At 35.8% G+C, this 15,660-nt stretch overlaps 1 protein-coding gene across 2 annotated transcripts; it reads left to right on the top strand.

Annotated features, from left to right (window-relative positions):
• The first annotated feature begins 31 nt into the window (after positions 1 to 31).
• Positions 32 to 3,210, top strand: LOC106139134 (U11/U12 small nuclear ribonucleoprotein 48 kDa protein). 2 transcript variants are annotated; one of them, XM_013340513.2, is made up of 6 exons: positions 32 to 237; positions 526 to 691; positions 773 to 835; positions 1,423 to 1,564; positions 2,001 to 2,154; positions 2,446 to 3,210. In XM_013340513.2, the coding sequence occupies exons 1-6, from the start codon at positions 124 to 126 to the stop codon at positions 3,133 to 3,135; spliced, it is 1,329 nt and encodes a 442-aa protein (XP_013195967.2). In that variant the 5' UTR covers positions 32 to 123; the 3' UTR covers positions 3,136 to 3,210. The 2 variants fall into 2 exon arrangements, with proteins under 2 accessions (XP_013195967.2, XP_060800372.1); XM_060944389.1 differs by lacking the exon at positions 526 to 691 and having other exon boundaries at positions 33 to 237.
• Positions 3,211 to 15,660: the final 12,450 nt, after the last annotated feature.

The raw sequence follows: 15,660 nt of genomic DNA, 5'->3' as shown, positions 1-15,660 counted from the left end.
TCCATAGACAAATTCATCATTAAAATGTCAATAAAAAGAAAAAGTAAAATGTCAAAAAAGTAGGTGTACAATCATGTAAACGACTTGATAATTTATAAATGTTCCTTATTTTTATGCAATAAAATGGAGATAAGAGAAAAGGAATTATGCAAATTGAAAGATTTCACACAAAGTGTAGAGGCAGAAGTAACTATGTTGCTGCAAAGTCTGCAGTGGGACAGAAAATTGATTTTGGAGGTAATGATGATACACTAATAAAATTTAAATATTTATTTTTTAATAAGACCTAATATTTATTAACTGGAGTACACCCGCTGCTCTGCTAGATTCAAAAAGTCAAACCCCGTCTATTTCCGTTGCGATCGCAATTTCGAGAAACTCAGTGCAGTACACCCCTAGACAACAAATTTTGCCATGGCAAATTACAAATCTCTAGATCCAGCTGTTTGTGCTGTTGATATGTCAGTCAGTAGATTAGCATCTTGTTTTATATATGTATAAAGATATAAGATTCCTGCATTTCAGGGAAACTCTACGGCACCCTGCCAATATGATGCTAACCATAGAATGCCAAAAGATAAACTGGAAACACATGAAACGCACTGTGCTCTACGTAACCTAGGTTATGGAGAAAATGATGAATTACTGCCAGACCCACCTGACAACGAGGCCCACACTTTAGTGAAACTAAGTAATATTTCATGGAATCAAATATTGAATTTGTATTATAATTTTTAATGTTAAATTAATAAATTTCATATAATTTTTGTAGGTAATACTGAAATACAGCAAATAATCAATGAAGCTTCTAAAGGAGACCCACTTTTCAAAAAAGGTATAACACAAAAGTTTTGAATCTTTTATATCCTCAAGTTAACATTATGATGGCCTGTATGTTTAGTTAATATATTTTTGTTTTCCAGTAATGAAATGTACCATTTTTATCATGATTGGCTTGGACTAAATGTATCCTTTACAAGATTGTATAAATAAAAAATTGACCATCTGCAACATCAATAAAAACAAGTTAATGATTTGAAAAAAATTGCATAAATTGGTAACTAGTGATAACATATCAAATGTTAGTTTTAATGTGTTAATTACAATAATTTCACATTATTACAAACGAAGGGAATAGGCTTACAAACTTGAGATTCTTTTTTTAGGCGATGGGCTAGCAACCTGTCATTATTTGAATCTCAATCCTATCATTAAGCCAAATGGCTGAACATGGCCATTCAGTCTTTTCAAGACTGTTGGCTCTGTCTACCCTGCAAGGTAAATGGACGTGACCATATGTATGTATGTATGTACAAACATATTCTTTTAAACAAGCATAAAGGAAAATTCAAGTAAATGCTTTCTATTTCGAAAACTTGTATATTAACTTATTTTTTGTCACGGCAAATGTCCTTAACTAAGGAGTAGGTGGTGTGAGTCACCAGCCGCTGTCCTTGTCACGGCTGCAACTGGTGTACACAGCAGACGAGAGGCGGGCCCTGCATGATGCCGTGGTCGCCGCAGTGCCATCCTGCCATGATCTGGGTGACTTGGCTTTGGCTAGGTGCGTATATGCATGTATGTAGATATTTCATAACTTAAACAAATTCTCAATTTTTTGATATGAGCTCGCATGATTGTGGATGAAGCGAAAGAAGTATGCAGGTTGACTTAGCAAATATACAAAGGAAGTGTGAAAGGGACTGTTGGAGTGGGGTTGATGGTGGAGGGATGGTTGGATGGTGGATAAAGCAAAAGAAGTGTGCAGGGATCGTGGTAAGTGGAAAGATGTGATCTCTGCCTACCCTCCGGGAAAGAGGTGTGATTTGTGTAATATTTTTATAAGCAGACAACAGACAAATAAAGTTGTGTTCATAATCTTTGTCACAAATTAAATTATACCATACTGGTCAAGGAGTAGTATGGTTGTAGTAATTATTTATTTAATTAGGATAATAAGTTGTTCGTGACTTAATATGATTTTTGAATTTCGGAATTAGCACTTCTAAAGGCGCGGAGCCTGGTAGCGCAGTTAAGTCCCGCGTGGAGATTCTGGCCGAGCTGCGGGACATGAAGCGCAGGCGCACCAAGTACCGCGTCGCCGCGAAGACCAGAAACTACTCCGATGTTCTCCGGGACGTCATCAAAACACAGGTTTTTATTTTGATACTAGCATCTCTTAGAGTATGAAGCAAGACCTTCATGTAAATGAAAATCTCAGCCTGAAAATAAGCTAAACAATAAGAAAGAAGAAACTACATTGGTAAAAGTTAACTAATATTAAATTTTAATGACTGAATGATTGTTTTCAAACAAGAGCTTAGGTGCCCTTTGAATAAATATATCAGTATAATACTTAGAGTCACGTTTATGTAGATCTGTTTTTGATGTATTTTGCTTTATTAATTTAAAAATATGTTAATTAATCAAAGCCCTACCTTACAGATGGAATCATACACCGAAGCCATTTCAAGTACTTCTACTAAAGATATAGTAAATGCAAAGTATAGTCAAAATGTTGATTCTGACCATGAGAGAAATAATTATAGAAGTTCTTCAAAGTGTATGAAATTTGATGGTGTCAGAATAAGTGATGGCAAATCTGAGAATTCAGATGTTGACAAAAGACTTGAAGACAGAAGATACAGATATAACGGCAGAAAGGAATCATCCAGCAGATATGAAAATCGGCACGAAAGAGCAAATAGCAGTAATAGACATGAAAGTAATAGACAGATCTGTAGAGATGAACCAAGTGAAAGATATACAAGCAGAAGTAAACATGGAAACAGCTTTGAAAAAAGGAGACATGATAATGAAGGCAACGCTAGAAATGAAGAAAAACATGCTCATATATCTAACGAAAGAAATGATGATTTCGATAAATTAGACAAACCAAAGTCGCACGATTATGGCCATGATAGATATAAATATGATCATTATAAGAAGGATAAGGTAAAAGTGGAACCAAGAAAACGAAGTAGGAAATCAATGTCTAGAAGCGATTTCAAAAGGCACCGCAACAGTAGATCCAAATCTCGGGAAAGTCGAAAAAGGAAACGTGGAGACAAAGATAATAAAAGATATGGCTGTGAAAAGAGCGATGTACAACATAAGCGGTATTATGACTTTTAAAAGGCGGGTTGCTAAGATTTTAGACCCGGTGCTGAGTAGTAGTTTGGTGTTACTATGAGACAATGTTTGGATGATATTAATAAATAAATAATGTTTTGTAATTAATCATTGTTTTTTGTTATTTATTTACCACCTAAAAATATTGCAAATTTTGAACAAAATGAAATGTTTACAAAATAATAATGTTAATGAACTCTAGAATTTTTATTCAGCAACATTAAAATCTCATATAGATCATATTTTAAATTTACTTGGGCAGCCAAATTGAACGTTAAGGAATCATGCCCCGAGACGGTGCGCGCTCACCATGAAGATATACCTAACATTAAGGCGACCACGATACGTGCTTGTGGGTTTTTGATGCTCAGAATGAAAGTTTAGCTTACGTTATTGTTTATGATTTCATAAGTCTCTCTAATTTCTTCCCTCACTTTGATAACGGAATAAACTTGTAGAGTAGCCTATACTCAGAAGTAAAATAGGTATAATGTGCGACTCTCATTATCATTAGGTGTCGTATTAAAGAATTTGTCTCGTACCATACCCTGATATTGACATTCGACTCATTTCATTGGTAGGTACCATGGAATAGCGAGTACGAGAACACTAATTAAGATGTATGTGTAACGGGTAAGGGTTTGGTGCCGGCTACGATAAGACAGACTGAGAATGTCGTGATCAACTTTCCCAAGCATTCAAATCAGTGTTCAATCAGTCAAGTTTTTGTCAGTCTGTCTGTGAATGGAGTCGCTCGCATGTCTGAACACACTTGCCTACCTAACGATTGCGTTTAGCATGCATTTATAGTCAGAAAAAATAAATCGCGACTTGATAGTGGTTTTCTCGAAAGACTAACATGGGTTTTGTGGTAATGGCGGGAAAAGAATTCTTTATTATCCATGGCACAATTGGTTATAGGTAAAAATATTTATCGTTCTTGGAAAATGTTGTGCCCTTATTTCTTCATTACTATTGAAGAAAAATAGTGATCTTATACAGAATATCAAACTAAACTTAAAAATATTATTATTCATCATAAGACGTAGTTATTTTATTTTATCTCGGCATATTTCGTTTGAACAACTATAAACAGTTATAGGTAAATTGCCGAAAACCTTGACCCCCATATGGTTTTGAATTGTATGAACGGGCGGTCATATTTATTATGGTTTAGTACTATAGTTGGATTTGAACAATTTTCAACTTTCAAGGAAATATACATTTTATTAAATTTACGACATCCTAGGGAAAAAGTGAAGAAGTGGTCCTATTTCATAGCACCGGGATCACGTCAGATGTGATAATATTTTTACACGGTTAGTAAGTAATCAAAAGTTCTACTCCACCTTATCGTTTTATATTTTTACTTTTGAGTCTATTAGAAAGTTAATAACTAATTAATGTAGATACTGCTATCAAAATAAGAAGCAAACATGAGTTAGACAAATATGAATGCAATTAAAATGATGCTGAAGTAGAAATCTAGGCAGCCTCGCCTTGCAATGAGAGTGTGACGGTCCGCGCACGGCACGGTGTTGCGTCGCAGGAGAGATTATGTGCAGAGACTACGGTGTCTTGTTTAGCAAACAAGAAATAAAGCTTGGGGGTAAGCCATGAGATATGGACGATTATTCCTTGGGTCGATTTATATTGCTATGACTTATTCTTTACATGCTCCAGACGGTCTTCTATCAGAACATGTCCATAGATCATGAGTAAAGCTGTGCTGACTCTAAAACATTTTGAGTTTTCAGAGTGATCACGATCGTTCTGTCAAGATAACATGCCATAGAGGAGTTGTCGAATCTTAAGTATTGCAGTGCAACAGCCACACCAACGTTCTTTCTCCTTTGAAGCTGTGATTAGTTCAGATAAGCGTATCTATTCATTAAACTGTTGCTCGTGTTCATTTATAATTTTTATCGGAGGAATTCATCGCCTCTTGTTATCCTAACGAAGTTTCCTCTTATTGCTTACAAAACCGATGGATAAACAACAGTTAAGCTGTACATTATTTTTTTAATAATTCGTAATTTTTGAAAAAAGTATTTGTAATACCTACGTCGTAGCTGGTTAAAGTGAATTAGAAAATGCTATAGCTAGTCTATTGGATTATTTATTTTTTGATGTGCCTACGTTGGGATCTAAACAATAATTATTAATTAAAATAAAAAATAAACAATTTGAATATCAGAATTCTGGTAAGTTTCAACATAACAATAACCAAAGGTTTTACTAAACAGGTTTCCCACCAGTAGTAGTCTCCTCTGCAGACCGCATGGCTCGTGCCAGTTTCTATCTAATGATGGAGATTTGCTCATTATAAACGGTAGCAATTAGCCCGTAATTATGTGATAGCTATGTGTGCTATAGATACTTACATGAAATTATTTGGGCTCTAATAAGCTTCGGATGAGGACAGTCTTGTCTGTGGTCATGACTAACTAGGTATAGGTAACACTTATAATTTTTTTTACAATTATTTTGGAAAAAAAATACTTTGTGGTATAGTCCAACATAGGTAACACAGATTTTGTGTGTGACCCATTATAACATTTATCGAATAATGGTATAGGTGTGATCGAGGATGAAGCGAAAGAAGTAAGAGTATGAAGGGATCGTGACATGAGGACAGATGTAGTCTCCGCCTATCACTTCGGGAAAGACGTTTGATTTTATGTATGTATGTACCTACGTAGATACTCGTATGTTAATTAAGAGTATTAATTAAGTGGTGGTATACCGTGGTGGGATTTGCACTAGGTACTCCTATCGAACAGTGGATAAATATACGCTTATAATATTATCCGAAAGTAACATAGTTTGCGTAGGCACGCCAATGAATGTGAATCACCTCTCGCCCCGGTTCGCTACTCCTAATTTCATGGCCGGTGCCTTCGTGTTTTTATACAACCTGTGCACATAAAGGTAGGCAATTTGCCAATGATTCATAAAGTACAGAACGTGACGGGTAACTTTATAGCAGAGATTCGGAAATCTGTTCAATAAGATAATGAGTATTCTGCTCTGCGTGAAATTAGGGTGTCATTTTTATACCATACCATACGACAATTATTAAGCGATATAATAATATCCTATAATAATGAATAAAAAATTTTGAATTTTTGAATTTTATGCAGTCGCCAGGAATGGAGAGTTTTGCAAACCTGTTCGTATGTAGTATTTTAAATGGATTTGGTAGATAGGTTAAGCTTTTTTAAGTTACCTCTAGGTATATTGGTAAAGGATATCACTGTATTTGAATTAATTAGTCCATGCTCTCAGTGGGGTGAATTTCTGAATTTACGTTTAGCCCACTATTTTTTGTATTTGTTTATTATTTTGCTCATAAAGATTATTTATTAATCAGTGAGTTCTTGGCTCCATTCCTTCTGGCCACCATTGTGTCTATTCGCAAACCTTCCCGCGGATTCTAATGGAACTTTCTTCATCTCCCTGGCGCTAAGATAATAGAACTTTATGAGAGTTAATACTTACAATATGGCGTAAAAAGTCTCGTATCACTGAAGGGCGCAAAAAGCCGGCATCCAAGGCAGTTGGAACAAAAAGAGTGCGGACCGGCTTACGGTCACGGGTCACGCCTGCGGTCCAGGGGCCAGGAGACATGAAATATCTAGTTTGGAGTACGGATTTTTAATCTATCGGCTTTGCTCTCCATTTAAATGTCTTATAAACATTATCATTATTTTTGGCGTCTACCTGTATATCTGCTTACTAGCTGTTTTAAATTCACAAAAAAAAAAAAGAAAAATTTCGTGCGGATAAACTAGTCACCAATTATCAATGAGTTTGTTTTCAATACATAAGCTGTTGTAATTTATTTAACCTATGCCATTATAAAAGTGAATTAAAAAATGCTCCTTGTCCCTTGAACTACATGTGGAGGGCTCCCTACAAAAATATCAGCGGTCGCGGGGCCGCTGGCGGCTCCGCGGGGCTCCTCTGAAGACTCCAAAGTTTGTAGTATACTCGCGGACTCGACAGACGGCGCATGTCTGCGCCATCTTTCTCAACTTATTTCGCGATTCGCGCCAACTTATTTGACAGTTATCATTAATATAACATTTTTTTTTTAATTCTTGTACTTGGGACGTGTTGTGTTGTGTTTTAGCTAGTGAATATGTGAATATATGTGTTTCTTAATTTGAAAAAAATAACAAGCCAAAGGATTGTTTTGTCTATTTTTGTAAGTATTTAATAGCGCATTTTTACAATTATATTCGAATCTTATAAAATATATGTACCTATTTATTTTGCCATATTTTATTCGATATTCTTCTTCATAGGTGTTTTTAGTCGAATATAAATGGTATGGTACTTGTGTATCTTTTTTTTTAAACTCTGAGCTGGCATATTTTGATGAAAGTATGTTATGATAAGACAGGTTTGAGAAGTAAAATTATTTCTTAACATTATATTACATGTTATTCTTGTTCTTCCGAGGTCTTTAATCTCATATGCGCCACCTTTCGCGGCCTTTTTGGCGTAAATTCTGTGTGAATTATTACAAAAAATTGAAAGAAAAAATTGTAGAGAAATTAAATAGAAAAATAAACTATGAAATTTGTAACAACGGATAACACTGACCTAGCAAAAGTCGTTCACTGACACTAATACCCAGGTACAGTTCTATGTTGGAGTACTGAAAATTACAGTACCTAGGTATACCTGACGGGCTATACCTAATAAAGCCTGGATATGGACCATTCAAATTCTTTTATGGCAGCCCGACGAAAATGGCATATTATTTATTTCTCAACCATAGAGAACAGGAGATCATTAATTCCTTGTGAGAAAATGCCTCGTTGTGTTGTTTGTGTTGGCCGGCGTGACTTCGCAACAAGATCCGCCAGATACCGCGGACGACGGCTCGGTTCAATCCCGCGGGCTAAAATTGTTACTGGCGCTGAATGCCCGGCGAACAATGAGGGAAAAGGAAATTCTGAATCTGAAGCCTATTACGAAGGTCTGTGTGGTGAAGTGATGGATAGACCGATTTTATCACGTCATGGAAGAATTTGTATTGGTGGCTAGCAAGAATGATGGAAAAGATATTGTATAATAGGTGTCTAAGTTATAAATTGAGATTGGTAATTCAACAAAATTGGACTTAAAAATGTTTTCAGATTATTTATTGCTAAATAAACATATAAAAATAGAGCTAGCCCCGAAGTTAGAACAAAATTTATGCTGTAATGTGTTGTATTACTCAACGATACTATTTTTATTTATAAGCTTAAATAGATAAAAACAACCAAGATTCAGGTCAATCAGAAAAAGTTCGATTTCCATCATGACCTGATCTGGGATCGAAACCCGGAACTTTTTGGTTCAGAAACTAAAATCCGTCAACTGCTCCAAACAAGTAATAATTATATATATTAAGCCATCACTAGTTGCTGCGATTATGTACTTAGACCACGAAGACACTAAATTTTTCAAAATTAAAAATTTGTGGAATCTTGACCGATTTTTGCCTTTATGTACACAAGACATAAAAAATTTTTTTTTTAATTATTATAAGTTCAGCTACTCAATAATTTATTAGGGATACATTCTTCTTGTTGCTAATCTACCTAAAAATATCAGCTAAATTGATAATGGAATGGTATTCCTTCTCTTTAGTAAACCATATCAATATCTTAAAGCTACTTACATATTTATATTTTGAAGACCTTTTATAAAATGAGCGTTTATCAAGCGGAAATGTATTCAAATGGCCAGGTGAAAGTTTAAGAAATCACGTCCAGTTGTGTGGGATCTCACTGGAAAGGTGCATCGTTTCACGTTTATTATTCCCTGAGAGTGTATCATCACTAATTCCCGATTTCCTCAGCTATTGGGGACAAAGTTCCGGGTTTAATAGAGACAGCATGTAAGTATGTGAAAATATAAAGAAATGTATTATCGGTCGACTATACAAATAAATCCGCTTAAAAATTCATCATTTTACATTTTATTGAGCCTTATTAATGAAGTGCCGAGTGAGTGCCGTGTGGTTCCCGGCACCAATACAAAAAAGAATAGGATCACTCTATCTCTTTTCCATGGATGTCGTAAAAGGCGACTAAGGGATAGGTTTCCAAACTTGGGATTCTTTATTAGGCGATGGGCTAGCAACCTGTCACTATTTGAATCTCAATTCTACTTATCATTAAGCCAAATAGCTGAACGTGGCCATTCAGTCTTTTCAAGACTGTTGGCTCTGTCTACCCTGCAAGGGATATAGACGTGACCATATGTATGTATGATTAATGAATGTTCAAAGTAAAATGTTTTGGGAGAATGTGTTTTTTTATTATAGTCTTTATCGTGGCGTCAACCCCTTCATACAAATCTACGCAAATCTTTGATAGTTGACGCCTTATTCTTCGATCTAGTACTGCCATACAAATCCATTTAGGTTCGTTAATGGATTTGTATGGCTTAAAAGGGGCTGGTTACACCGTTAAGGAGAGGCACCCGGGGGTGCGCCTTTGACCATTCAAATTCATTTATTCTATTAAAATATGTGAATTCAGGGATAGTCAGTAAATATATCTTTGTATGTTATGATTACATTATGAATCGATTTTATTTGCTTTTACTAAACTAAAAGCGATGAGACAAACCGTGAAGGACACAAAAAGCATCACCGCCGGCGTCGTTGATCTTCCATCGTGAAAGCCGGCGCGCGCGCAGTTTTTCTGTTCGTCTTCCTGCTTGTCAAGAGCTCAGCTGAAAGTCGATGACGTTATGCATTCATGATTTCAATAATTGCACCGTGACAATGACTTATTGATTGATTTGTTGTGCTGTGAATAACTTTAGTAAAGTTTTAAAGACGGCTGATTGCCTTACATTAATCTGTAATTTTACCTTTACTTCATCCACAGGAACGGACGGAGTGTTCCCATATGTATAATATTTGTATAACAGTCTCGTAAAATTCTCGTTTGGAGAAATATTCTTTTAAGCATAAAAAATGAGTTTCTTACAACCGGTAATTTCGGCTGGACGTTGTCTGTCAGAAAATCACGCAATAAGTTTTAGACAAGTTAAGAATGAACCAGAGTTTATTTGATCGAAGAATAGAATCACTCTACCTCTTACCCATAGATGTCGTAAAATACGACTAAGGGATAGGCTTACAAACTTGTGATTCTTTTTTAGGCGATGGGCTAGCAATCTGTCACTATTTGAATCTCAATTCTGCCAAACAGTTGAACGTGGCCTATCAGTCATTTTTAGACTGTTGGCTCTGTCTACCCCGCAAGGGATATAGACGTGACTATATGTATGTATGTATTTGATCTTCACTGAACTGCATTGAGCAGGCTCTGAGTCTGCATCCAAACAATGCTCTTATTGCATTGCAATAATTGCAGCAGATAACTTTCCCCGATTGTTTTAGTTCGTTAAGCTCGCCGCGAATCGTAAACTTTTAATTGCGGCCATAACTTGTGTGTTTTTAAGGCTTTGGTGCGTGATAACAAGTCTAGGCTTGTTGCATAAACTATAGAGAGTACAGAATGTAATGGTTCTGGCAGAATCATCAGCGTAGCAGTCTCTACACCTGCGACATTATGCTGAGTCGGGACCTTTTTACTGTCCATTTTTTTTCGTGGTACATACATACACATTGCACATTCACCTTTGTTATTACTGTTAAATAAGTATGTATGTTATCAATAAATGTATGATTGTATTTAAATAATGCTCTTGTTTCTCTAATTTCTTTTGCAACTCGACATGAAGAACTGATGTCACAATGCTCTATTAGAAAGGTTAAACATGCTGTTGGGTCTTTCAAAGTGTTATTTATTTACAACTTTAATGCACAATGAAAATGTACAAAGGGCGGACTTAATGCAGTTCTATCATTCTCTACCAGTCTACAAGCTGACCAAACAGAAATACTTTAAGTTGGTGGTGTGATACGGAGTTAGCGAGTGACACTAGCTGATAGTGTCATTCATATCTTCACCATTGTATATCGGGAGGATTAATTTTTTGTTTGTTCTAAAAAAATTTTAACAGACCCATTGTAAAATTTTTGAAGAACTATTACGTGTTTCCAAACCCAATTTAGAGTGGAGCATAACTAGATCGGATTAAAAAAGAAAACTGTAAAAATCCATAACAATTTTTTTCGAGAAGTTACAGTCCATTTCAGTAATTTCCTCGACGGAGTGACCTTTTTTTTCGCCCACTCTATGAAATGATCGATTGTTTAATTGAAAAATTATTTCTTATTACAATTTAAGTTTGCTACTAGGAAAAATCTTTTTAGACCGGAACGAGTAGTTTAAACATCAGGTCTTAAAACTGAAGATGCCGAAGAACGAACGCGCCGAAGAAATAACTATTAGAAAGTGGACGTGTCCCGAAGCATAAGAGAGGCGAAATAAAATACAAATACTTTATTTGCTATAAATGCGGTACAATTCTAGGTGTTACAAAGCATACCTATACATTTCGCGCATTTGACCAGTCATCATGCAAGTGATCAAAAAAAAAATGTAACAAAACACTAATCTGACGATTCTTCTGTAGTTTTTTTACTTTACACATTCGTATTTATATGCGATCGTCGACAGTGCGGGCACAAAACATGACAATCGACGCATGACACTGATAATTACAGCGTTAAGTACCTCGTGAGTACTCGTAATTGTCTGTCAATTATTTTCATACATGATAGAATTTTATGAATGCCGCATGTTATATTATGCTTTGAAAGGATGGGTGTTAAACAACTTTCTAAAGAAAAGCAATGGAGAAGGTTTTATCTGTTTTGTTTTAAACCATTCTCTTTCATTCGATGTTCTTCAATGTCCATATTGGGTAGGTATCATCACATTGTTATTGACATAATCATTGGTTCGTATACTGCTTTATAATTATGTGAATAATAGTGCTAAATGATGATTATACAAAAAAAACATTATGCGAAACGATGATAAGGCCTTAAAAAATATGAGACCCAATGTGGTGGCCATTCTGGTGTGGTAGCGAATAAAAAATGTAACGTGTGCCAGTGTTGCCAGCTGTCAGTTAACGGATTGTAAACCTACCTTGTCACAGACATACAAACATACAATCACACCTTTATCACTTACGGGGTAGACAGGTCCAATAGCCTCGCCAATTATTTTCATACATTCATGTTATGTGCTAGCAACTATGTTATTAACAATTCGGTCTTGTGACTGGAGGATCTGTCTACTCCGTAAGGACTAAAGGCATCGTATATGATGAAAACTTCAAATATAAGACTAATTTGAAAGCAGCATATAGTATTTAATCATAAAACGTGTTATCTAGTTTAAAAGTAATCGTAGATTCACGTCGTGCACACAGGCGCGTTGATATCTTTTGTTTTAACGATAACCTTCTACGAATTTTGATTTAGCTATATCGAATGTTAATATTTTTTATCATATATACCATACTTTTTTTTCTCTGAAAAGAAAAGCTAATAATTATGAGCTCTTATGTTGACTTGAGCACTTAACAACTTGTATTTTTAACAAAAGATTAAATATTTGCATTCATAAAAATATTGGTCTTTGGTAAACATGTTAAGAGAATGAAGCGTAAACGCACGTTATGCAAACTGCGTGAGAGCTGCAAATATTAACGTATTTTTTTACCATGATTATTTTACTCCGTCTTTCTCCCAAACGAGGAAGACAGAGTCAATAGTCTCAATAAAAATTTAACGTTCATCTGGATGGGTCGGATTGGACACTCAGATAGTGACAAGTTGCTAGTGCATCGCGTAAAAGAAGGATCCCAAGCTTATAAGCCTTTACTTTGATTGCCTTGTACACTCTGTATGGGTCTTCAGCTGGCATAAACTACTTATAACTCTTGCGTTTTTAGATAATTGCGGACTTATCCAGATTTCAAGATTTTTTCCAGTCAACCAAATTGATAAAAGTATTCCTATCCCAAATAAAAAAGCAGCAATGAGCTAGCAATTTTTCACTTTTTGAATCTTAATTCCATCATAAAGTCATACAGCTGAACGTGGCCTTTCAGTCTTTAAGACTGTTAGCTCTGTCTATCCCGCAAGGGATATAGATGTGATTATATGTATGAAAAATATTCAAAGGAGAAGAAGACGGTTTATAAAATAAAATCAATCCTAGTTACCAAATTATAAGAAATTTTATAATCTTTACCTGTTGTATCCTTTACTTACCCCGGCCCCACTTCACTCATTCCTCTATCCGTTAATTAACTGCATCCCGCGGGTTACAATCAAATAACCTTCTCCCCCCCCCCCCTCCCGTGCTCTTCACCCCCCGCTGGGTGCACCGGTATTTGAAGCCCCTTTTTAGAAGCGTATTTACATGATAACGCTGACCTATTTTCAGTTCATTATCTGATATAAAATTGAGGTTTTTAAAACAAAAACGTTTTATGGCTGTTGGCCCAAATTTTGAAATGATTACCAGAAATATTAATATTAACTAAAACTTCGCATATTCTTACTAGAACTGTGAACTTTACTTAAATATTTTGCTCATAAATTCTATATTTTTTTAATTATAATTACTAGTTTATGTGAAATTTTATGTACGCTTGAGCGTTTATATCAGCCTAGCATCGCACGCGCGACGCCGTTTTCATCGCGCGAAAAGCTGCCGCTGTCCCGTTTCAGTCATAGTAAAACGCGAAGAAGCGATAGTTTCTCGCGCGTGCCTTATTACGGGGCAGGACAGGTTTATTCCGCTTTACTAAAGGGGCCCTTGATTTATTGTTGATGCGGCGGGGCGGGTTCCCGTAGGGTTAGGGCTCTCCTGCTGCATCTGACGCTTCCGGCCTTCCGCGCAACAGTTGTTACACGCCCTTTTTTAAATCATGACCCATTTTTTACTACCAAAGATAATTAGAAGAATATGGAATTAGTCAATAAAAAATGCCGTGTAGTTCCCGACGGTCCTAGTTCTTCAGAATACGACTACCGCTCCATATGTTTCCAATGGATGTCGTAAAAGGCGACTTAGGGAATAAACTTGTGATTCTTCTTGTAGGCGATGTACTATCAACCTGTCACTAACAACGAGCCCAAAATAATTATGTTTCTTGGATTGGCATATACTTATTGCATATATTTAGATAGAAAGACTATATATTGAAGAAAGACAATATAGGAAAATAAAACAGAATGGGTAGATATTTAAATAGAATGAGCCGATGGCCATTGAGATAGCAGGTTCGGGCTTCATTTACCGGACAATACGCAATTATTGCGTTTTAATTACATACATACATACATACAATCACGCCTTTTTCCCGGAGGGGTAGGCAGGGACTACATCTTTCCACTTGCCACGATATCTGCATACTTCCTTTTGCGTTTTAATTTCTTCGTTTAATTATTTAAATAACCGTATTTATGCCTGTTTCCCATTGGGGTAGGCAGAGACTATGGATTTTCACTTACTACGATCCTTACAGACCTCTCACGCTTCCTCCACACTCATTACTCTTTTCATGCATATTCCACGATTATACGATTTCAAATCTCTTAATTTCTCTAAAGTCGCAAATGCAAATTCACAATTTTTATTGATTATTATAGGATAATTCATATCGCTTAATAATTGTACAATCTTTTGGTTTCACAACATTGGTTGACGTCAAATAAATTACTTAAAACTAATTTTACTGCCCTTTCAAGGCGTCAGTGCAGAAGTGGACTGAGTGAACTGCACTGCAGCATTGTCTTCCCTTCCCATTGTAGGCCATGTCTCAGAATTTTAATAATACTCGTATTAGATTTTTAGAAAACATTTCTAAAGTACATTATTTGGTTGTCTTCTCTTGCTTATTAATATTATATTATTATGTAAATAAAAAACCCCATTAACATACTATAAAGTTGCATAAATATGGCTTGATGAACATTCTGCGCCCGCATAATTAAACTCTTTCATTTTAAAGCATATATGGTACAATATGCATTAATGCGCAGTAAAATGAAATTTTCAAATGGCAGCCATTAAGGTTGAGATCAAGATACGTTTACTTTCGACAGACATACATACATACATATAGCCACGTCTATCTATATCCCTTGCCGGGTAGACATAGCAGACAGTCTTGGATAGACTGAAAGGCTACTTTCAACTAAATGAACGTATGGCTTTATGATAAAATTGAGATTTAAATAATGACAGGTTGCTATCCCATCGCCGAAAAAAAAATTGCAGGTTTTGAAGCCTATTCCTTTGTCCTATTTTAAGCGTTGGGCTAGCCTTTCAAGACTGCTGGTTCTGTCTATATCCCTTGCGGGGTAGACCCCGCAAGGGATATAGACGTAACTATATGTATGTATGTTTACTAAATAGTTTCAAAGCCGAATTGATAATTTTTAGTGTCCCTTGAACTGTAGCATTGAAGATAAAGTGATATCTTTGGACGGTCATAGGTTGGACAGATGTCACGGAAGCTCGCATAAAGCGTAAACATCGATCATGGGACAATACGGCCGTAGTACGGGTCGCGGAC

Source organism: Amyelois transitella, chromosome 5 (assembly GCF_032362555.1).
Source record: "Amyelois transitella isolate CPQ chromosome 5, ilAmyTran1.1, whole genome shotgun sequence".
Taxonomy (NCBI): Eukaryota; Metazoa; Arthropoda; class Insecta; order Lepidoptera; family Pyralidae; genus Amyelois; species Amyelois transitella.
This window is presented reverse-complemented; position numbering and strand designations above follow the sequence as displayed.